This window comes from Chlorocebus sabaeus, chromosome 23, assembly GCF_047675955.1.
Source record: "Chlorocebus sabaeus isolate Y175 chromosome 23, mChlSab1.0.hap1, whole genome shotgun sequence".
NCBI lineage: Eukaryota > Metazoa > Chordata > Mammalia > Primates > Cercopithecidae > Chlorocebus > Chlorocebus sabaeus.
Window position 1 is genome coordinate 43,969,636 of NC_132926.1, and position 23,566 is coordinate 43,993,201.

Below are 23,566 nucleotides of genomic sequence, written 5' to 3' on the forward strand. Positions count from 1 at the left end.
GTGCACAAGATAACTAGTTTAGGGTGCTTGCTTTGTCTTAGGGGAAAAAACGACATTTCCCAGGAGGCACCGCGAACCAACGCCGGTATTCTACTTCCCAGAATTCCAGGGTTTCGGCCCTACCAGACCGTCTCTCCTCAGGGTTGGAGACTTCGGGGCCAAGATGGCGACGGGAACGGGCAGTGAGTATCTGAGCAGGTTTTGCGTGAAGGGCCTTTGTAGATCCGAGGCTAGGCACCATATTTTTGTTACACGCTTAGGGAGTGGGAGAAGTGGTTTGCTTGAGAGCCCAGGGTTTTCAGAGACCTGCGCTCCACAGCATCGTGAAGACCAACGTTTGGGGGCCCAGAAATCTGGGGTCTTGTTTCTCAGGGAGGGAGCGGAGGTGTGAGAGAAGCAGCTTAGTGAATCCTAGTGTGTTAGGAGCTCTTCGGGGTAACCGTAAAAGCACTAGAAACTTGGGCGTGCAGACGAAAAGATGTTATGAGCCAGATGGAGTAACCGGCACCTCAAAGAGCCATTCATTTTTTGTCCGACGTTTGTGAGGCAGTGGAAGTGGGGCCTTTTAACCATGAGCTTTTCTTGCCACTCAGGAAATTGCATCTCGGGGATTTCAGCCATTTTTCTTTTAGTGGACTGAAAAGGTCTTTTAGGCCCGACATTTGGAGTAGAGGATCTGAGAGAAGTAAACAAGTTTATGCTAAGAGGGAGGCGGGATTGTAGGAGGGGCTGGCCGCTCGGGTTCCTGGGAAATAAGCCCTGAATAAGTTCAAACTGGAATAAAGTCCAGTATTCTTAAAACTGGGCTTTTAGGGAGAACTGCCTAATCTGACATTCCCAATTTTTTTAATAAAGCGGAGCTTCAAGCCGTGGCGTTTTAAGAAATAAAATGTTAATAATTCACACGCAACAAATTGGTACCACGGTCACTGGTGATATTTCACTTGGAGAGGTGAAAATCAAGATTTGGTGATAGTAGCTCACTTTGTCCTAACAAGTTGGAATATTTTGTATTAGGCTTTTAGTCCCCTTTTTGGGGATTTTGGAGCTTAGCATACAGTCTCAGTGGTTGCTTCCAAGGCTTTTTTTTTTTTTTTTTTTCGTTTCCCAGAACACAAGCTGCTGAGTACTGGCCCCACAGAGCCATGGTCCATCCGAGAGAAGCTGTGTTTAGCATCTTCTGTCATGAGAAGTGGAGATCAAAATTGGTAAGCTATCTAGGATGTCAGCTTTTCTGGGTCTTAGAAATTGTTAGATACTCTTTCACATTGGTAGATTTCTGTAGTTAATCATATTAAGCTGTAAGTAGACTTTCTTTTTCTTCTTCCCTTTTTTTTTTTTTTTTTTTTTTGGAGACAGAGTCTCCTCTCGCCCAGGCTGGAATGCAGTGGTGCGGCCACGCCCAGCTAATTTTTTTAGTTTTTAGTAGAGTCAGAGTTTCGCCATGTTGGCCAGGCTGGTCTCGAACTCCTGACCTCAGGTGATCCACTGGCCTCAGCCTCCCAAAGTGCTAGGATTACAGGTGTAAGCCACTGCGCCTGGCCATGCCTGGCTAATTTTGTATTTTTAGTAGAGACAAGGTTTCACCATGTTGGCCACGCTGGTCTCAATTGCCTGACCTCATGATCTGCCCGCCTCGGCCTCCGAAAGTGCTGGGATTACAGGCATGAGCCACTGCTGCCGGCCTTTTTTTTTTTTTTTTTTTTTTTTGAGACAGGGTTGCACTTTGTGGCCCAGGCTGGAGTGCAGTGGTGTGATCTTGGCTCACTGCAACCTCCATGTCTGAGGCTCAAGTGATCCTCCCACCTCAGCCTCTTTAGTAGCTGGGACTACAGGTGCACACCACCATGCCCAGATAACTTTTTGTATTTTTTTGTAGAGATAGGGGTTTCATCATGTTTCCTAGGCTGGTCTTGAACTCCTGGGTTCAAGCGATCTGCCCACCTCAACCTCCCAACCTACTGGGATTACGGGTGTGAGCCACCAGGCCAGCTGTATTTTTTTTTTTTAAACAGCTTTATTGAGATATAATTCACATACTATAAAATTAACTTACTTAAGATGTACAATATAATGGTTTTTAGTATATTCACAGTTGTGCAGCCATCACCACAATCTAATTTTAGAACATTTTCTTTATTTTTATTTTTTTTATTTTTTATTTTTTGAGGCTCTTGCTTTGTTGCCCAGGCTGGAGTGCAGTGGCGCAATCTTGGCTCACTGCAAGTTCCGCCTCCTGGGTTCACGCCATTCTCCTGCCTTAGCCTCTCGAGTATCTGGGACTACAGGCGCCCGCCACCACGCTCAGCTAATTTTTTTTATTTTTAGTAGAGACGGGCTTTCACCTTGTCAGCCAGGGTGGTCTTGATCTCCTGACCTCGTGATCAGCCCACCTTGGCCTCCCAAAGTGCTGGGATTACAGGAGTGAGCCACTGCGCCTGGCTGACATAACGCTCTTAAGGTTCATTCTTATATAGCATGTATCAATACTTAATTCCTTTTTTAGCTGAATAATAATCTGTTGTATGAATATACCAAATTTTGTTTATCCATCGCTTGATAGACAATTGGGTTGTTTCCACTTTTTTGACCATTATGAATAATGCTGATGATACACACATTCGTGTACAAGGTTGTGGACAATGTTTTTAATTCTCTTGAGTTTTTTATTCAAGGAGTGAAATTGCTGGGTTATGTAGTAACTCTATTATGTTCGCTTTTTTTTTTTTTTTTTTTTTTTTTTTTTTTTTGCAGACAGGGTTTCACTGTCACCCAGGCTGGAGTGCAGTGGTGCAATCTTGGTTCACTGCAACCTCTGTCTCCTGGGCTCAAGTGATTCTCCGGCCTCAGCCTCCTGAGTAGCTGGGACTACAGGCACATGCCATCATCCCCAGCTCATTTTTGTATTTTTTGGTAGGGATGGGGTTTTGCCATATTGCCCAGGCTGGACTTTTTTTTTTTAATTTAAATATTTATGTTTTTGTAGAGACGAGGTCCCACTATGTTCCCCAGGCTGGTCTCCAACTCCTGGCCTCAAGTGATCCTCCCAGTTTAGCCTCCTGAGTAGCTGGGACTACAGACCCTTGCCATCATGCTTGGCTGATTTTTTGTTTTTTTTTGTCACTTGTTGCCCAGGCTGGTCTCGAACTCCTGGGCTCAAGTGATCCTCCCACCTTAGCCTTCGAAAGTGCTAGGATTATAGACGTGAGCCAACACTCCCAGCCTAGAACTGTCATCATTTTACCTTTCTTGGTATCAGCCCCTCACCCCTGTTTTTTCTTTTTTGCATCATCCATTATGAATTTAACTCTCTTGCCACATTTATAAACAATTCAGTACTTTGCTGATTGTCATGCTTCCTAGCATTTTGTGTGTGTGTGTGTGTGTGTGACGGAGTTTCGCTCTTTTTGCCCAGGCTGGAGTGCAATGGCGCAATCTCGGCTCACTGCAACCTCCGCCTCCCGGGTTCAAGTGATTCTCCTGCCTCAGCCTCCCAAGTAGCTGGGATTACAGGCATGCGCCACCATGCCTGGCTGATTTTGTATTTTTAGTAGAGATGGGGTTTCTCCATGTTGGTCAGGCTGGTCTTGAGCTCCCGACCTCAGGTAATCCACTCGCCTCAGCCCCCCAAAGTGCTGGGATTACAGGCGTGAGCCACCGCGCCCGGCCTTGTTTGTTTTTTAAATCTAATTTCTGAAGTAATATGTGGCCACCATAAAAACAAAAACACTATATAGAAAGAGCAACCGCAACAAAGAAATGGGTTAAAAACTTGAGTTTATTTTTTGTCACATATACAGGAAATCTAGGCAGTCAACAGCTCTCATAGCAACTTCACAGTGACATTAGAGGCTCAGGATCTTCTCTTTCTGTGCCACCTTCTTCAGCACATAGTTTATCTTCTGGTTATCTTATGGTTCACGGTGGCTGCTTGACCTTCAGCTATCACATCCTTGATCCATGCAACAAGAAGAAAGGGTGTTGGTAAGAAGGGTCACATCCCTTCCCTTTTAACAACTTTTTTGTGATATAATTGATGTGCAGTAAACTCTACCTTTTTTTGGGCGGGGGGGTGGAGTCTCACTCTGTTGCCCAGGCTGGAGTGCAGTGGCGCATTCTTGTCTCACTGGAACCTCTGCCTCCCAGGTTCAAGTGATTCTGCCACCTCAGCCTCCCGAGTAGCTGGGACTACAGGCCTACGACAGCATGCCTGGCTAATTTTTGTATTTTTTGGTAGAGATGGGGTTTTACTATGTTGGCCAGGCTGGTCTTGAACTCCTGACTTCAGATGATCCACCTGCCTTGGCTTCCCAAAGTGCTGGGATTACAGGCGTGAGCTACCACACCTGGCCACTGCACATATTTAAAGCATAAGATACGGTACTTTTGAAATATATATACATCTGTGAAACTATCCACAATTAAGGTAATTAGTATCCGTTAACAGATGAACAGGTAAAGAAAATATGAGATATACATATATATACACACACACACATACACACATATATATATTTATATACACAATGGAATACTGTTAAGCCATAAAAAAGAATTAAATCCTCCATTTGTGATTCCATGGTTGAGCCTGGAGGATAGTATGTAAAGTGAAATAAGCTGGACACATAAATACCATATGATCTCAGTTACATGTAGAATCTAGGAAAAATTACAGACCTCATAGAACTAGAGAATAGAATGGGGCTGGGTGCAGTGGCTCACATCTGTAATCCCAGAACTTTGGGAGACCAAGGCGGGCAGGTCGCTTGAGATGATGAATTGGAGACCAGTCTGGGCAATATGACAAAACTGTGTCTCTACAAAAAAACATAAAAATATTAGCTCGGTTTGGTGGTGTGTGCCTATAGTTCCAGCTACTCGGGAAGCTGAGATGTGAGGATGGCTTGAGCCAGGGAGGCAACATAAGAGACCCTGTTCCCTACAAAAAAGAAAATTAGCCAGGCATGATGGTGCATCTGTGATTTCAGCTACTTGGGTGGGGCTGCAGTAGGAGGTTGCCTAAGCCTCAGAGGTGGAAGCTATAGTGAGCCATGATTGTGCCATGAAGTCTAGGTGACAAAGTGAGATACTGTCTAAACAAAAACAGTGTGTGTTTGTGTGTGTGTGTGTGTATACACATCACATATATTTGTGTGTTATGTGTGTGTGTGTATACACATCACATATATTTGTGTGTTATGTGTGTGTATGTATATACATATGCGTGTGTGTGTATATATACACGTGTGTACATGTGTACATATATACATATATGTGTATATATATAAACTAAGCTCGTTTTTAAACAAAATAGGTTTAAACTGGTTTAAAATAGAATTTAATCTGTATATTTCCTCACATTTTTATTAGATAGTGTTAAGAATCCTTTTTTTTTGTTTTGTTTTTTGAGATGGAGTCTTGCTGTGTCAGCCAGGTTGGAATGCAGTGGCACAATCTCGGCTCACTGCAACCTCCACTTCCTGGATTTAAGCGATTGTCCTAGCTCAGCCTCCCGAGTAGCTGTGATTAAAGGTGCACGCCACCATGCCTGGCTGATTTTTGTATTTTTAGTAGAGATGGGGTTTCACCATGTTGGCCAGGCTGGTCTCAAACTCCTCATCTCAAGCAGTCTGCCCTCCTCAACCTCCTGAAGCGTTATGATTACAGGCCTGAGTCACCACGCCCAGTCATAGAAAAATAGTGTAAGAATACTTTAGTAAAAATTTTTAAATTTTATTATTTTATCAGCAGATACTAAGTCATAAGGTTCAAAATTATATGCAATGGCTTGCTCGCATTATTGTCCCCCATCTACTGGTGTTAGCAGTTTCTTGTGTCTCTCCAGCATTAATTTTATGTGAGCAAATAAATACTTTCTTTTTCCTCCTCATCCCCGTCATTTTTTAACACAAATGATTATATACTAGACATGCTGTTCTTTTTTTTGAATGGCGGAGGGGGTGGTCTCACTCTGTCACCTAGGCTGGAGTGCAGTGGCATGAATTGGGCTCACTGCAGCCTCTTTTGGGCTCAAGGGATCCTCCCACCTCAGCTGCCCAAGTAACTGAGACCACAGGCTGCAGGTACGCACCACCACACCTTGTCAATTTTTTTTTTTTTTTTTTTTTTTTTTTGGTAGAGATGGGGTCTTCTTGGGTGGCTTGAACTCCTGGGCTCAAGCTATCCTCTCACCTCTGCCTCCCAGAGTGCTGGGATTATACACACGGCCCATTGCACACCTCGCATTCATTGGCATCTTTTTTTTTTTTTTTTTTTTCCTTCTTCTTTTTGAGACAGAGTCTCACTCTGTCCCTAGGCTGGAGTGCAGTGGTGAGACCTTGGCTCACCGTGACCTCCGCCTCCCCGTGTTCAAGAGATTCTCCTGCCTCAGCCTCCTGAGTAGCTGGGACTGCAGGTGCGTGCCACCATGCCCAACTAATTTTTGTATTTTTAGTAGAGATGGGGTTTCACCATGTTGGCCAGGATGGTCTCGATCTCCTGACCTTGTGATCCACCCATCTTGGCCTCCCAAAGTGCTGGGATTACAGGCGTGAGCTACTGCGCCTGACCATTGGCATCTTTTTTATTCCAAAGTTTGAACTCCAAGCCTTACACTCTCAGCACACCTCTCCTATTATTTTCTGCTTGATGTGTAATAAAGCTTTCCTCATTTTGTAGGGTATCAGTTAGCAGAGCAATCAAGCCCTTTGCAGAACCTGGCCGCCCTCCAGACTGGTTCTCTCAAAAAGTAAGTTCCCAAGCAAGTGCTCTTTTAGAGCAGTCTTTGGGTTGTAAAGTAGATTCTCTACCAGGCCCTGACTTTTAATTACAAAGCTTTTATACCATGATGTGGAAAAATAGTTGAGAATACACCTTTTTCTTTTTCCTACTGTTTGCTAATCCATCCATGTATGATCATATTAGACCTTTCTTATTGGTGTTGCATAACAGTTAAGAGCCCAAGCTTGGGAATTAGATCTGGGTTCATTATTACTGCATCTAAAAACTTTGGGCCATGATCCTCTGTTTTTTCATTTGTAAAATAGAGATAAGAGTTGCTTCAGGATTATTGTGAAGTTAATTCAGGTAATACATGTAAAACATTTAACACAGTGCCTTGCATGTGGTAACTACTTAGTAGATATTAGCTATAAATATTGGCAGTTAGGTTGCCTTTCCCCAAATGCACAAACTCCAGTCCATAAGACGCCCTTTTTCTGTGTCTTGTTTTGATTATTTTGAACTGATTTGATTATAAAGTTACTAGCCCTCCTAGTAAACCACTCCCATCTTACATATAGTTCTCTTCTCTAAATCTTACTCTAATCTCTTGAAACTTTGAAAGGTCATTTCTTTCCAGGCTGCTCATCATATTTTCACTTTTTTTAATAGCATTGTGCTTCCCAATACTCGGAGCTTTTAGAGACCACTGAGACACCAAAGTGAGTACAAAGCCAGGTACTTCAGCCAAATTTCTTTAGTGGAGAGTATTTACTGAGGAATTCTGGTTTATACTTACTTATAATACTGGGTGATATAAAAGTGGTAAAAGCAAGTAGGAGAGGGGATAAATGTTCTCTTACTCGAATATGAATTTTTTTTTTTTTTTTTTTCAATTTTCCACAGACGGAAACGAGGTGAAAAGGGAGAAGTGGTGGAAACTGTTGAAGATGTCATTGTTCGGAAACTGACTGCTGAGAGAGTTGAGGAACTAAAGAAAGTGATAAAGGAAACTCAGGAGAGATATAGGTACTTATCAGAGAGAATGCCAAAAGATTGAGAAAGACATAGGGGCTGTCTTCTGGTACTGGTCGGAACTTTTTAAATAGCAGATTAAAAAACCTAGTCTACCTACCTCTCTTTCTTCCTATAGACGGCTAAAAAGAGATGCAGAACTAATTCAAGCTGGACACATGGACAGCAGACTGGATGAGCTTTGCAATGACATTGCAATGTGGGTTATATTATATTGTTCTTCTGTGCCTCTTTCTTTTTACCCTCTTTTCTACTCAAGTAATCTGGCTTATTTCCTCCAACTGCCATTCATTTAGACTTCAGACAGATTCTGGAAGGGGAAAGCGCAGAGTGGCTTGGTGGCGGTGGGGGGGAGTGAGTCCTAGAAGGTAATGTGATGGAACATTTCAGTATGAAAACATAACTTAGTTCTAACTTAAAAGTGGCTATAGTTTACCTAGGTGAAGAACTGTGAGTTAGGCACTATACTCCAGTCCCCTGTTTTGCTCGTTAGAATTCCTGATTAGGCCTTTCTTCCAGAAAGTGCTGGCCTGGCAAAAAAATTTCTTTGTAAGGGTTCTGTGAACTCTGGGGAGGAGCCAGAGCTGTCTAGCATCCAACCGTTAATTCCCTGTTTAGGAAAAAGAAATTGGAAGAAGAGGAGGCTGAAGTAAAGAGGAAGGCTACAGATGCTGCATATCAGGGTAAGCTGGACCTAGTATACCTGTTTAGCAATTAATTGCACAGTACTGCATGCTAATGACAGTTGGACTATTTTGTAACATAGAATCCATTGATTTAAATTTACTTGCAGTTTTCTCATCTACCAGAATAAAAACATCCCTTAATGTCTAAGAAGAAACTCCTAGAATATGAGTTGTTTTCAGATCTCACTAGACCTTAAATTAACTTTAGGACACAAGACTTGATAAGAAGATATTCAACATAATGTTTTAGAAGTCAAGGGCCTATGAAAAGATTGAGAATAGCTCAGTCATTGGATGAGGGGAAAAATTTAAGCATTTACAACTCTAGGAGTACATGCTGTGAGCCAGTGAGGTCTTTGCCTGTTTTTGTTTTTGTTTTTCCCCTAGGCTGAGTTTTGCTCTTTCTGTGCAGGCTGGAGTGCAGTGGCACGATCTTGGGTCACTGCAACCTCCGCCTCCCAGGTCGAAGCGATTCTCCTGCTTCAGCCTCCCGCGTAGCTGGCATTACAGGCGCCTGCCACCGTGCCTGGCTAATTTTTGTATTTTTAGTAGAGATAGGGTTTTGCAGGCTGACCTCAAACTCCTGACCTCAGGTGATCCACCTGCCTTGGCCTCCCAAAGTGCTGGGATTATGGCCGTGAGCCGCCGTACCCAGCCTCCCTGTTCTTAAAAGCAGAATATTAATAAGTTGCTAAAGAGAATATTAAAGGGTGTTTAAACTACTTTCCCACTCCAAGGACCTTTGGGATAATTAAGTAGTTTGAGATTGTTAAAGGAGATTGCTTAGTGTGAAAATTGCCCTTAGGAAAAATTATGCTAAAAAGTTATCCATCTCCAGAAGTGTTAAAGCTTTCTAATTCAGACTCATTGTGTTGCTTTAGTAATGCAACATTCCTATTTGTCCTTTATTGTATAATAGTAGAATAGTGTCAAGTTTCATTTATTTAATCTTGAAGATTTGGACATTGTTCTCTTTTATGTTCTAGCTCGTCAAGCAGTAAAAACACCCCCCCGGAGGTTACCCACTGTGATGGTTCGCTCTCCTATAGATTCTGCCTCCCCAGGAGGTGATTATCCACTTGGGGACTTGACTCCAACCACTATGGAAGAGGCTACCTCTGGGGTGAGTATATTTCCTTCTGTGGGAATTGATAAGTGAAGGGGCAATAAGCCGGCAGAGCTGAGTGATGAGGAAACCACTTTTGGCCTAGAGGCAACTTCCTCTCTTGATCTGAATGTTAAAGACTTAATTTACCATGTTCTGTGCTCTGAGATAAGAACGGACCTAAAAGCATTGAGGCTTTTGACCTTTCTGAGAGATAGGTAAAAAACTATTTTAAGGAATTGTTTCATACTAGTCTTATGAAATTCCTGCGAAATAAGGGACAAAATCCTTGTAAATGTAATATTGGAGTTCATAAAAGGCAGGTTGGGTGGATGGTTGAGTCATTTTGGGTTTGAGTGGATGAAGGAGAAGATTGTAGGGAAAAAAAGTATGGCTAAGAGCAGGAGGGATAGAGGGTTTCTGGGCAGTTCCACTCAGGACTAATAAAATAATAGTTAGACACACTAACCCATACAGATTAGTAGGGAACCGTCCATAGTTTGAGAAGTCAGATAAAGGTTCTCTGTTGTCTCTTAGGTAACCCCCGGGACTTTGCCGAGTACCCCAGTCACCTCGTTTCCTGGGATTCCTGACACCCTTCCTCCAGGCTCTGCACCCTTAGAAGCCCCCATGACCCCAGTAACAGATGATTCACCCCAGAAAAAGATGCTTGGACAGAAAGCAACTCCACCCCCCTCCCCTCTGCTGTCAGAGCTCTTGAAGAAGGGCAGCCTCCTGCCTACTAGCCCCAGACTGGTATGGAGACTTCTGTGGGTGTTTGAGAGCTGTGGTGATTTAGTACTTGGAAGGGAGTGCCTGGGACCTAAAATGTGACATGGGGAATAAAAGTTCAAAAGAGGAAAAGATCTCCTAATTAAATGTTAATTTTTAAAAAATACAGTAAGTTGATAGTACCCATGGGTCCTGAGGTATCTGAATCACAATTATTTTGGTTCTCTTCTCCAGAGAACTCTTGTCAGATAAGTTTTGAACATTATAGTTTAGAGTTTCCCTTGAGTCTTAAATTATTCTCCGTGGATATTAACTATTAGTTCTCATGAAGTTTGATCAACTGCTGGAGCTTTGTTGGGAAATGGTAGTAAAGGAAAGCTTGAGTGTAGCCTTCACCTCTATTCTTCCCTGGTAGGTCAATGAGAGTGAAATGGCTGTGGCTTCTGGCCACCTGAACAGTACAGGTGTCCTCCTGGAGGTAGGCGGGGTCCTTCCCATGATACATGGTGGGGAGATACAGCAAACACCCAATACTGTTGCAGCCTCCCCTGCTGCGTCAGGTAAGTTACCACTTTTCCTTTACAACCTCAGAGGTGTTGAACTTGACATTGACTCAGTTTCACTGTTTGTTACTAAGCAGTTGTCAGTCCTAGATTTAAAGCCCAACTTTTTCTAACTTTTTTTTGGAGCTACTTTACCTGGTAAACAATGTAGTCTCCATATTATAAAGCCATCTGTCTTCAAGATACTGATAGCCCTGATTGACCACTGCACGGATATTGAGAGTAATATTGAGCTGCTTTCTTAGGGCTTGCAAAATCAAGGTGCTAGAGATACCTAAGATTATAGAATAGTGGAATAAGGCCTGCCACACATTGGTTTTGTGACCTTGGATAGGTAACTTAGCTTTTGAGCCTCAGTTTCCTTTTTTATTGTAACATATATACTTCACAAGGATGTGATGAGAATTTAATGAGGTAGAAAGTATAAAGCAGGGAAGGAAAAAAAGCTCCATAGAATACCATACAAACCTTATTGGTATTTGAATGGTGTTAAACTTGGGTGGTTTTACAATATGCTGAACTTCAGCAGAAGTGACAGATTTATTCATACCAGTTTTTTGTTTCTTGATGATTAATTTTCCTCTGAGGAGGAATTACCACCCTTTTTTTTTTTTTTTTTTTGGAGACAGAGCCTTGCTCTGTCGCCCAAGCTGGAGTGCGGTGGCACGATCTTGGCTCCCTGCAATCTCCACCTCCCGGGTTCAAGGGTTCAAGCAGTTCTCCTCCCTCAGCCTCCTGAGTAGCTGGGATTACAGTGCCCGCCACCACACCTGGCTAATTTTTTTTGTGTTTTTGTATTTTTGTATTTTTAGTAGAGGCAGGGTTTTACTATGTTGTCCAGGCTGGTCTCAACCTCTTGACCGCAAGTGACCCACCTGCCTTAGCTTCCCAAAGTGCTTGCATTACAGGCATGAGCCACTGCATCTGGCCTCACCACCCATTTTTTGTATATGTTGTGTGTTCTAGTGCTTTGGTTCATTCCTAACTTGGATGGAAGATCTTAAGTAAGGTTAGAGAGGGTAAGGAGATAGATGATGAACTTACTCAGTGCAGGAGTTGCTCTCATCCTTTGAGACCAAAAGAATTTTCTTAGTTGAGTCTTCAAGTAGCTATTGCTTCTTGTTTATGTGCTTTCTTCTTACTTCATTTTGTGTACCTCTTTATATGTTAGGTGCTCCCACTCTTTCCCGGCTTTTAGAAGCTGGTCCTACACAGTTCACCACACCTCTTGCTTCCTTCACTACTGTTGCCAGTGAGCCTCCAGTTAAACTTGTGCCACCCCCTGTAGAGTCTGTGTCCCAAGCTACCATTGTCATGATGCCTGCGCTGCCAGCACCATCCTCTGCTCCGGCTGTCTCCACTACTGAAAGTGTAGCTCCAGGTGCGTCCCTGAGCAGCCACAAGGTCTAAAATTTCATTTTGAGCTTCAGTTAGAGAAAAATGACCAAGAGCATCAGCTCCAATTCAGATGCTGGTTCTGTGTTCTACATAGACATGTGCCATCTTTATCCTTAGAAATAAATATCCTTAGATGTGAGAAGAGGTGGGTGGGCATTTATATATTGCAGGAAGACGCTAAGTGTACAAATGTGAGCAGGCTTGAGATTATGTTCTCACCTTTCTAGTTAAAACTGGGGAGAAGAAAACATAGGCACATGTATGATGACTCTGATCTTAAGTGTTTGGATATTTGACATCTGTCTATAGCGCTAATGTGATCTCAAGGTGGTCACTTTGTACCCAATAAGCTTCTGAGATGGCTTTTCTCTTTCTATTATTCAGTGAGTCAGCCCGATAACTGTGTTCCCATGGAGGCTGTGGGGGATCCACATACTGTGACTGTTTCCATGGACAGCAGTGAAATCTCCATGATCATTAATTCTATCAAAGAAGAGTGTTTTCGATCAGGGGTAGCAGAGGCCCCTGTTGGATCAAAGGCTCCCAGCATAGATGGGAAGGAAGAATTAGATCTGGCTGAGAAGATGGATATTGCTGTGTCTTACACAGGTGAAGAGCTAGATTTTGAGACTGTTGGAGACATCATTGCCATCATTGAGGACAAGGTAACTATTCAGTGAAGCCCCAAAGAATCTCATGGGTCCTACATAGGCTTCTCTCTTCAGCCTCACTTTGCTGCTGCTGTTTTTTTTTGTTGTTTTTTTTTTAAGAGACAGAGTCTTGCTCTGTCATCCAGGCTGAAGTGCAGTGGCACGATGTTGGTTCACTGTTACCTCTGCCTCCCAGAGGTAATTCTTGTGCCTCAACCTCCTGAGTAGCTGGTACTACAGGCACGTGCCACCACGCCTCACTAATTTTTTGCATTTTTAGTAGAGATGAGTTTTGCCATGTTGGCCAGGCTGGTCTCAAACTCCTGGCCTCAAGTGATCCACCTACCTCGGCCTCCCAAAGTGCTGAGGTTACAGGCATGAGCCACCATGCTTGGCCTCTTTACTTCTTACAGTAAGAATTACTTAACTCTGCCCATCTCCATCTTTGTAGCCCTTTGGTGCTAACATACTAGTCATCTCCCCAGGCCTATCCATGTTACTGGTTTGCACGGAACAGGTGCCTGTTCATTGTTTGCCTCCACTACGTGGAAAAAATGGAGAGAAAAGCTGCAGATTCAAGCCATCACATTTGGTGCTAACAAAAATTGAGGGACTTGAGCTTCTTTCTGTGACCTCAATAGTCTTGTGTTTTGTGGGACAGGTAGATGATCATCCGGAAGTGCTGGATGTGGCAGCAGTGGAAGCAGCACTGTCATTTTGTGAAGAAAATGATGATCCTCAATCCCTGCCTGGCCCCTGGGAGCATCCTATCCAGCAGGAGCGGGACAAGCCAGTACCTCTCCCTACACCAGAAATGACAGTCAAGCAAGAGAGACTGGACTTTGAGGAAACGGAAAACAAGGGAATACATGAACTGGTGGACATCAGGGAGCCCAGTGCAGAGATCAAGGTGGAACCTGCAGAACCAGAATCAGTCATTTCAGGGGCTGAAATAGTAGCTGGAGTTGTTCCAGCCACAAGTATGGAGCCACCAGAACTCAGGAGTCAGGACTTAGATGAGGAACCGGGAAGTACTGCAACTGGAGAGATTGTTGAAGCAGATGTTGCCATTGGGAAAGGCGATGAGACTCCACTTACAAATGTGAAGACAGAGGTACTTAATAAAGATCAGGGGCTGGGGAGATGGAGGGTTATACCTTAAGTAAGAAGTGACAGCGTAGGTTTTTAGGTTTTCCAGTTGCATTCCTGAGTTCTGACATGTTTGATGGTCCAAAGCCCATAGGCTGTGATTAGTGTTATATATACTTATTCCTGTTAAGGTGACCACTGGAGTCACATTACATGAATAGGACTTAGAATTTCTTCTATGGTCTCATTATCATTGAAGAATAAAGTTGTGTGAGCTATAGTGATTTACCAGTACTTAGGGTGTTTTTTCTTTTCTGGTTTTCAGGCATCCCCTGAAAGCATGTTGTCTCCATCACATGGCTCAAATCCCATTGAAGATCCTTTAGAAGCAGAGACTCAGCACAAGTTCGAAATGTCAGGTAAATAAAGTCCTCTTTAACTAACTTGAAATCATTTGCTTTGGCTTCTGAGGGATTGTGGGTTGTGGGCAAGTAGAGGAGGTAGAACAGGTCAGCATGGAAAGGAGAGCTGCAGGGGATTATGGTCCATAGGAAGGGGAAGGCTAAGGTGGAAAAATCTTCAGGTAGTCTTTCTCTCCTCTGCAGACTCATTGAAAGAAGAATCAGGGACTATTTTTGGAAGCCAGATAAAGGTATTTCAGACTTTTCTTTATTCCTCTTGCCATGTGATTAGATTTCCCTATAGCACTACTTTTTAATGAATTTCAGTAAAGTCGCATTTTTATTCTCTGATAAGAGACTGGTATGGAGTTGCGTGGGGAAAAGCTGCAGTAGACAGGCATAATGGGAGTACTGTAGCAACAGGTGCCTCCCATATGAAACAGCTTGTGAATATCACAGTCCTTAAGAAGCCTTGATACACTTAGAGTGATTTGGAGTGAATAAGGATACCAGAACCAAGGAGAACATACAGAAATCCAGTTTATTAATTAGTCTATCCAAAGAAAATCATCCAAAGTTTTCTTTTTAGAATTATTAAAGCAGTAGTAACAGAGACTTAAAGAATGCGATGTGAGCTTGCTCCATCAGATGAGACACAAAATAAAAATTATTTTTGATAACTTTGTATCCAGGGTCAGAGTTACTCTCGAACAAGGGGAAAGAAGGAACGCCTCTTAGCTTAGTCTTAAGTAAGTAGCTTTTTTTTTCTTTCTTTTTAAAAGATCCTGGGTATTATTCTTTGTCCAGGTTCTAAATTACTTAAGTCAGTGTCTTTAAGTGGATGGTAGTATAAGTGATAGACAGCTAAGTCAGGAAACAGCGTGAGGTCATTTCTAGAACTAATTCTAACCCAAAAGACAGATCATGTTTAATGATGCTTTGCTGGATAGCTTTGCTTGCATTTGTTGACTGGAGCATACTGTGTCTAAGGATGCCCCAGGTGAGGATGAGGAGGAAGATGGTGTCAGTGAAGCGGCCAGCCTAGAGGAGCCTAAGGAAGAGGATCAAGGAGAAGGTTATTTATCAGAAATGGATAATGAACCTCCTGTGAGCGAGAGTGATGATGGCTTCAGCATACACAATGCTACACTGCAGTCACACACGCTGGCAGACTCCATCCCCAGCAGCCCTGCTTCTTCACAGTTGTGAGTATCTGAGATTCTTCCTTTGAGGCTAAGGCAGTGAAGGTGAGAAGGAGAGGATCTTTTTTTTCCCTCCTCTCCTCTCTCCCCTCCCCTCCCCTCCCTTCCCCTCCCTTCCCCTCCCGTCTCCTCTCCTCCCGTCTCCTCTCCTCCTCTCCTCCCCTCCCCTCCCCTCCCCTCCCCTCTCCTCCCCTCCCCTCCCCTCCCCTCCCCTCTCCTCTCTTCTCTCCTTCTTTCTTTCTTTCTTTCCTTCTTTGTTGTTCTCACTCACCCATGCTGGAGGGCAGTGGCACGATCTCAGCTCACTGCAACCTCCACTTCTCAGGCCCAAGCAATCCTTCCACCTCAGCCTCCTTAGTAGCTGGGACTACCGGCCTGCACCACCACACCCTGCTAATTAAAACAATTTTTTTTAGTAGAGACCAAGTTTTGCCATTTTACCCAGGCTGTTCTCAAACTCCTGAGCTCAACAGTTGCCTCGGCCTCCCAAAGTGCTGAGATTACAGGCATGAGCCACCATACGTGGTCTTTTTCTTTATTTTTAAATTTTTGTTTTTAAAAAATGTTCTTGTAAGAGACAGAATCTCTCTATGTGGTCCAGTCTGGTCTTGAACTCCTGACCTCAAACAGTCTTCTTGCCTTGACATCCCAAAGCACTAGAATTAGAGGCATGAGCCACAATGCCTGGCCTGATCTTTTCTTTAGTGTTTCCCTTTTTTGGCCTGGAATAAACAGTTGACAAAAATTATTAGGGCTGGGCATGGTGGCTCACACCTGTAATCCCAACACTTTAGGAGGCTAAGGCAGGAGGATCGCTGGAACCCAGGACTTTGAGACTAGCCTGGGCAACACAGTGAGACCCTATCTCTACAAAAAAATTAAAAAATTAGCTGGGCATGGTGGTATGCACCTACAGTCCCAGCTACTTGGGAGGCTGAGGTGAGGGGATTGAGTCTGGGAGGTTGAGGGTGCAGTGAACATGATCATGCCACTGCACTCCAGCCTGGGGGACAGAGTGAGACCCTGTCTCAAAAAAAAAAGAGATAATTATATATATATATGTTTTTTTGTTGTTTTTTTTTAACTTGTGCCTAGTGGAATTGCTGTATCTCTGTTTCAGCTCTGTCTGTAGCGAGGATCAGGAAGCTATTCAGGCACAGAAAATTTGGAAGAAAGCCATCATGCTTGTATGGAGAGCTGCAGCTAATCATAGGTGAGTGGGCTTTACCAGTCAGTAGGTTCATTTTCTCCTACTCTTCATTGTTGGTGACTGGAAAAAAGTCTGAGTAGGCTTCTGTGGAACTGCTGGTATTGGTTCTTACTATCTTCAGCTACTTAGAGTAAGTTCCCTCCCTGTTCTTCAGGAGAATGTCAGTAATTGCACCTTATTCCTTTTGGACAGGTATGCCAATGTCTTCCTGCAGCCTGTTACAGATGACATAGCACCTGGCTACCACAGCATTGTGCAGAGGTGAGCCATGATCCACTCAGCATGGTAACTTGCCTGAATTATAAGTTGTCCAGTCTTAGTGAAAGTTTTGCTTTAGATAGAAAGTTTAAAGCAAGTACATTTATGGTTTTGCTATAAGAGGCACTAAGTACTAAACTGATGATTCCAGTGACTGGATCACCACTGATAGTCTAAAAGAATAAATCCTCACCGGGAGTGGTGGCTCACGCCTGTAATCCCAGCACTTTGAGGGTGCTGAGGTGGGTGAATCACTTGAACCCAGGAATTCAAGACTAGCTTGGGCAACATGGCAAAACCCCCTCTCTATAAAAAATACAAAACTTAGCCAGGTGTGGTGTCGCACATTTGTAGTCCCAACTACCTGGGAGGCTGAGGTGGGAAGGATTGCTTGAGCCTGGAAGTTCAAGGCTGCAATGAACCATGATTGTGCCACTGCACTACAGCCTGAGTGACAGAGCCAGGCCCTGTCTCCCAAAAAAAAAAAAAAAAAAACCAAATAAACTCCCTTTATTACCTTTCTCAATGCTTATTATATAGATTGTTTCATGGGTTAAGTGCATGTTTTGGGGTAAGAGGTTAGCATTTAAGTCCTGGCAGCTGCAAATTAAGGTATATATGAGAAAGTCTGTATGATGATAATGTATTCAGAGATCTAGGTGAGTCCTCTTCCCACGCACACTGCCGCTTACCCCTGTTCTTTTTTTTTAGGCCTATGGATTTGTCAACTATTAAGAAAAACATAGAAAATGGACTGATCCGAAGCACAGCTGAATTTCAGCGTGACATTATGCTAATGTTTCAGAATGCTGTAATGTACAATAGCTCAGACCATGATGTCTATCACATGGCAGTGGAGATGCAGCGAGATGTCTTGGAACAGATCCAGGTACTTTGAGGATCTTTTGTGTTTCAGCAAGGATGAAATTAAAATACTCAAGGGGAGGATTCATATTGATGCCAAGAAGGATTGCTGTGGCTTTTACTTGGATAGCTATCAGGGACACATTGAAAACGTAATATTTTGTTCTTGCGGAATTTATTTTTATTTTCTGTGGTGTGATGAAAGAGTTGTGATACAATATTCTACCTTTCTTGGGCAATTAATTGCAGTTTCATAAAGTTTTTAAATAAATTTTTAAAAAATGGTGAATGCATATTTTTTAATTACATCAAGTACCTGGTACATAGTAGATGCTCAGCAAATAAGAGTTTCTCCTTTCCTTTTCCCTACTTTTATCCTGTGATTGCATTACCAGGTACTTTTTGGGGTGTTGAACTTGGAAGAATGTTGCAAATCTTTGCACGATCTGTCAAATTACTTAAGTTGCTGAATAATCATTCCAGTTTTATTCTTTTTCTCATTCCTGGAGGATAGAGATTTGATCCTATGTTATAGCAAAAAAAGATTCTTAGCATCCCTTAGCATCCCTATTGCAACTAGAATTAAAACTTAATAGGCTAAACTTCCAATCAGTCAAAATATATTTGAGCCAGAAGAGTACTGTACAAAGTTCTATTTACAGTGCTTAAAGTGTACTTGATTTGTCTCTACTAAATCAGGTCTCCATGGCCTACCCTATTTCTTCTCCCTACAGCAATTCTTGGCCACACAGTTGATTATGCAAACATCCGAGTCTGGGATCAGTGCTAAAAGTCTTCGAGGGAGAGATTCTACTCGCAAACAGGATGCTTCAGAGAAGGTGAGGTGATCAGGAAGGAACCTGTGTGCCAGTGTTCCAGTAGTAGAAGTCTGAAGTATCCAAGGAACCTTATGTTACTACTTGGTACTGTTGGGCTTCTAGATTCCAATAATATACAGACACATAGATCTTAGAATGGTGGTTGTTCGCACCCATCTAAACATTGAATAAGCCTGTTGTAACCGAAAGACCCAGTCACATGGAAGAAATTGTGAGTAGGGGAATTATTAATTCCTCTGGGAGAGTGCTGTCAAGACGGGGGAAATGGCTTAGCCTGCAGCAGTTGGGGACCATCAGTTTCTGTTCTAGAGGCGTAATGGCCAGATTGCTTTTGGATCTCTTTCCTCTTGTTCTTGAGTTTTTAAATTTTGTCCTTGTGTGTGTGGTGCTTGTGTCTCTGTCCTGAGGTTTGGGGTGCTTGTGGCTGAGAGTTTCTGTGGAACCTGATCAGTGTTTGTTTGTCCTCTAACAGGACAGTGTCCCAATGGGCTCTCCTGCCTTCCTTCTCTCTCTCTTTGTAAGTATTGAATGGCTGCAAGGGGTGGTGTTGCCACAAAGATTCTCAGCTCTTAATGGGGGTGGGTGGCAGAGGGAAATCCAACATGCAGACCGTGGCAGTGTCTTGAACTTCTGTTTATTCAGGTCATTGAATAAGAAACTCTTTTCTTCTGCATTTCTGTCTTTCTGCATGTGTGTGTGTGTGGGCTGGGTAGGGACTGTTTTTGAGATCACTGGGCTGAAATGTATTCTAGGAGTGAAGGATCTAGGATGTACCGGCTCGTCATTTCCCGACTTCACCTTTTACCAATTCTTTTCTTAACAAATTTAAAATTGGTCAGAGCAGGAGCTGCTAGCTGGCTTTTTAACAGTGTTCCTCATAATGGTAGTACTCAGCACATAGTTTTTCTCTTGTCTCCTAAAATTAAGTTGCAAGATGAATGTAACAAACACTTAGTAAAATTTAAGCTGAAGAACTCAGTATAGGCTGGGTATGGTGGTTTACGTCTATAACTCCAACACTTTGGGAGGCTGAGGTAGAAGGATTGCTTGAGCCCAGGAGTTTGAGACCAGCTTGGGCAACATAGGGAGACCATGTCTCTACAAAATTTAAAAACGGCAACAACAACAAAAAACCCTACTAGCTGTGCAGCAGAGTGGTGCGCACTTGTGGTCCCCAACTACCAGCTACTCAGAAGGCTAAGGTAGGAGCGTCACTTGGGCCCAGGAGGTCAAGGCTGCACTGTTCATACCACTGCACTCCAGCCTGGGTGACAGAACGAGACCTTGTCTCCAAAGAAAAAAAAAATTTCAGTAATAATGACCACTGCGACCGGGTGCGGTAGCTCACACCTGTAGTCCCAGCACTTTGGGAGGCTGAGGTGGGCTGATCACCTGAGGTTGGGAGTTCGAGACCAGCCTGACCAACATGGAAAAACCCTGTCTCTACTAAAAAAAATACAAAATTAGCTGGGCGTGGTGGCACACGCCTGTAATCCCAGCTACTTGGGAGGCTGAGGCAGGAGAATCGCTTGAACCCAGGAGGCAGAGGTTGCCCTGAGCTGAGATTGCACCATTGCACTCCAGCCTGGGCAACAAGAGCGAAACTGTGTCTCATACAAAAAAAAGAAAAAAAAAGAAAGTGACCACTGCATCAGTAGTGGCTGCTGGAATTACAGATAAGCTTAGGAGAGCTAGCCTAAAGACTTTTATTACTTTCCTCCATAAATTAACTGGCTCTTACTCTGTGTTGTTCATTATTGGACAGTGAGGTATGATGTAATGGAAGGGCATCAGGCTAGAAAACTACATGGTCTTAAGGTCACTGGATAATCTCTTGGGGCATTGTTTTCCTTGGTGTGTGATGAAGCTAATATAATGCGGTACTTGTCCAGCCTGCCTCACTGGGATGTTGTGAGGATAAAATGAGATAACAGATATGAAAGTGGCTGGGAAAAAAAAGAAAAAGCATTATACACATGCAAGATTACCACCTTTTTATTTTCAGTGTTGCCTCATGGGCAAACTTATGTTCATGGACTCTAAAAATTTTAGAGTCCTTGCATATTAGAAATGTAAAAATGGCCTGGCCCAGCAAAGGTTTCAGTAATTCATCTTGCCTACAGGCTGTACCACAGACAGAACATTATAATCTGCGTTCTTTCTTATTGGCCTACAACAGTGACTCTGGATCCCCCAAGCAAAACATTTGGCTGGCTATTGCAAGGCTGGTTAATGGGATCTTTTATCTATTGAAGACAGCAAAATATTGCACAAGAGGAAGGAGCTGGGCTGCAGGGAGAGAGCAGCAGATGGAAAGAAGCCTTCTAATTATCCTGATCTCATGGAAAACCACTGTCAGGAGGTGCTAGGGAACTAGTGCCAGGGTCAGTCTGCAGGAAAGGCCTTTCTTATAGGGACCAGCAGTTGGACAGGTATGTTAGTCAAGAACCTCACTACCCATTGCCCATTCTGACTCTCCTACCTTTCTTTTACTCTCCTGTTCCTTTGCACATGATTTGGGCCTGGGTGGGATAACTAATAGTTATTCTGTGGGACCCTAGGTGAATTCCAAGGACCTTTGTGGTGGGCATGAACAAGATACTCCATCCTACATTTCCTCTCATAAACTACCAGGTGTTCTTTAGCCACTCTGTGGGAAGACAAAAATATGCCCCTCATCCCTCTGGATTTTTCTGCTGATTCTCTTCTCCCCTCTCCCCCAAGAAACCAAATCCCCAACTTTTCTGTTGCACCGTCCCTTGTCTCCTGACCAACTCATGCTCCCTTTCTTTCTCTGCCTGTCGTCTAGGATGGAGGAACCAGGGGACGCCGCTGTGCCATTGAAGCAGATATGAAGATGAAAAAGTGAAGCCTCAGAGTACCCTCTTTGAGCTGAACCTAAAATAAAAGTAAACAAGATAGAGCTTGGGCTTGTGGGCCCAGTTCCAGAGGCGGAAGTTACAGAAGAGGAGGTACCTGGGCCACACGACATGAGCTGGAAAATCTCTCTTAGAGATTTGGAGTAGCATAATTGCCTGTTTTAGGGCAGAAACCATGGGCTTTGTTAATGTCCTAATGTGTAGCTAGCAGATTATAGCTAGTTTGTGTTGTCAATTGTACAGACTTTTTTTTAAAAAAAAAAACCTGTGAAATGTGTGTGTATACAATAAACTGGGAAAAAAAAAAAACTCTAGCCTTTGGCTTGTTCTGTGTGTGTGTGTGTGTGTGTGTGTGTGTATTTGAAACTTGTGGTTTCTTCTGCATAACTATTTCATTTGTGGGAATGAGATTGTTACAGGGGAAAAGTGGTCTTATGAACTGCTTACTGTAGTGTGGGAAGGTAAGTAACCAGAATTGAGTTTATAGTTAATATACCTTCAAGTGTTGCATTGCGCGGGAAAGACTGCCTTATTCAGATTTTCGTGAATGTTTGGGAAAAGTGAGGTTTTTAGAATTCTGTTCGTGGCATTGCTTAAAGATTAGAGCATAGACATAGGTAACATTGACCCTTATCTCAGGAACATTTGTCTCACTTAATGCTATCTTTGCAGATGGTATTTCTAGCATAGTGTTACCATTTTTTTTCCTGTTTTTATGGTTAAGGACTCTGTATAAAGAGTTCTTGGCAGCCGGGCGCAGTGGCTCATGCCACTGTTAACCCAGCACTTTGCGAGGCCAAGTCTGGCAGATTACCAGGTCAGGAGTTTGAGACCAGGCCTGGCCAATATGGTGAAACTCTGTCTCTACTAAAAATGCAAAAATTATCTGGGCGAGGTGGCGCGTGTCTGTAGTTCCAGCTATTTGGGAGGCTGAGGCAGAAGAAGCGCTTGAACCCAGGAGGTGGAGGTTGCAGTGAGCCGAGATGGTGTCACTGCACTCGAGCCTGGGCAACAGCAAGATTCCATCTCAAAAAAAAAAAAATCGCCCAACACTTTGGGAGGCTGAGATGGGAGGATCAACTGAGCCCAGGAGTTCGAGACTGGCCTGGACAACAAAGTGAGACCCTCTCAAAAAAAAAAAAAAATTAGCCCAGCATGGTGGTGTGCACCTGTAGTCACAGCTACTCAGGAAGCTGAGGCTAGAGGATCTCTTGAGCCATGGAATTCAAAGTTGCAATGACCTATAGTTGCATCACTGCACTCCAGCCTGGGTGAAAGAGCAAGACCCTTTCTCAAATATAGTTCTTAACATTGCTGTTTGAAGGCTAAGCCTCGTTTTAAGAATTACTAAATTTGGCCAGACACGGTGACTCACACTTGTGATCCCAGCACTTTGCCAGGCCAAGACTGGAAGATTACTTGAGCCCAGGAGATCAAGACCAGCCTGGGTAACATAGCACGACCTTGTCTCTACAAATAATAAATCAGCCAGGTGTGGTGGCACGCACCTGTGGTCCCAGCTACATTGGAGACTGAGGTGGGAGGGTCACAACCCTGGCCAGTTGAGGCTGCAGTGAACTGAGATCATGCCACTGCACTCCAGCCTGGGCAACAGAGAAAAAACACCCCAAAATTTAAAATCTCAGTTCTATTCCAACTTCTGTTAATAGCAACATTTTTTATTTTTAAATTAATGAGCGACTGCACCTGGCCAACTAAACTTTTTTTTTTTTTTTTTTTTTTGATTTGGAGATTCGCTCTTGTTGCCCAGGCTGGAGTGCAATGGCGCGAGCTCAGCTCACTGCAACCTCTACCTCCCGGGTTCAAGCGATTCTCTTGCCTCAGCCTCCCGAGTAGCTGGGATCACAGGCATGCACCACCAAGCCCAGCTAATTTTGTATTTTTTTTAGTAGAGACAGAGTTTTTCCATGTTGG

General features: G+C 43.4%; 1 protein-coding gene across 7 annotated transcripts; it reads left to right on the forward strand.

Annotated features, from left to right (window-relative positions):
• Positions 1-59: 59 nt before the first annotated feature.
• On the forward strand, positions 60-21,905 carry BRD8 (bromodomain containing 8). 7 transcript variants are annotated; one of them, XM_073010667.1, is made up of 22 exons: positions 60-182; positions 1,112-1,208; positions 6,679-6,748; positions 7,393-7,442; positions 7,627-7,749; positions 7,874-7,954; positions 8,374-8,438; positions 9,428-9,564; positions 10,084-10,302; positions 10,694-10,838; positions 12,013-12,222; positions 12,624-12,904; positions 13,551-14,003; positions 14,304-14,397; positions 14,584-14,630; positions 15,370-15,584; positions 16,702-16,794; positions 16,984-17,052; positions 17,761-17,938; positions 18,648-18,752; positions 19,225-19,269; positions 21,008-21,464. In XM_073010667.1, the coding sequence occupies exons 1-22, from the start codon at positions 164-166 to the stop codon at positions 21,119-21,121; spliced, it is 2,910 nt and encodes a 969-aa protein (XP_072866768.1). In that variant the 5' UTR covers positions 60-163; the 3' UTR covers positions 21,122-21,464. The 7 variants fall into 7 exon arrangements, with proteins under 7 accessions (XP_072866768.1, XP_072866769.1, XP_072866770.1 ...); XM_008014584.3 differs by lacking the exon at positions 21,008-21,464 and adding an exon at positions 21,562-21,905 and having other exon boundaries at positions 61-182; XM_073010668.1 differs by lacking the exon at positions 12,013-12,222.
• Positions 21,906-23,566: the final 1,661 nt, after the last annotated feature.

What these genes read in the sequence shown, in the direction of transcription:
- BRD8 (XM_073010667.1), top strand. An exon ending in AGAAGTGGAGATCAAAATTG is followed by an intron (nt 1,209 to 6,678) that starts GTAAGCTATCTA and finishes CTCATTTTGTAG; the next exon opens with GGTATCAGTTAGCAGAGCAA. An exon ending in TACAGATGCTGCATATCAGG is followed by an intron (nt 8,439 to 9,427) that starts GTAAGCTGGACC and finishes TTTATGTTCTAG; the next exon opens with CTCGTCAAGCAGTAAAAACA.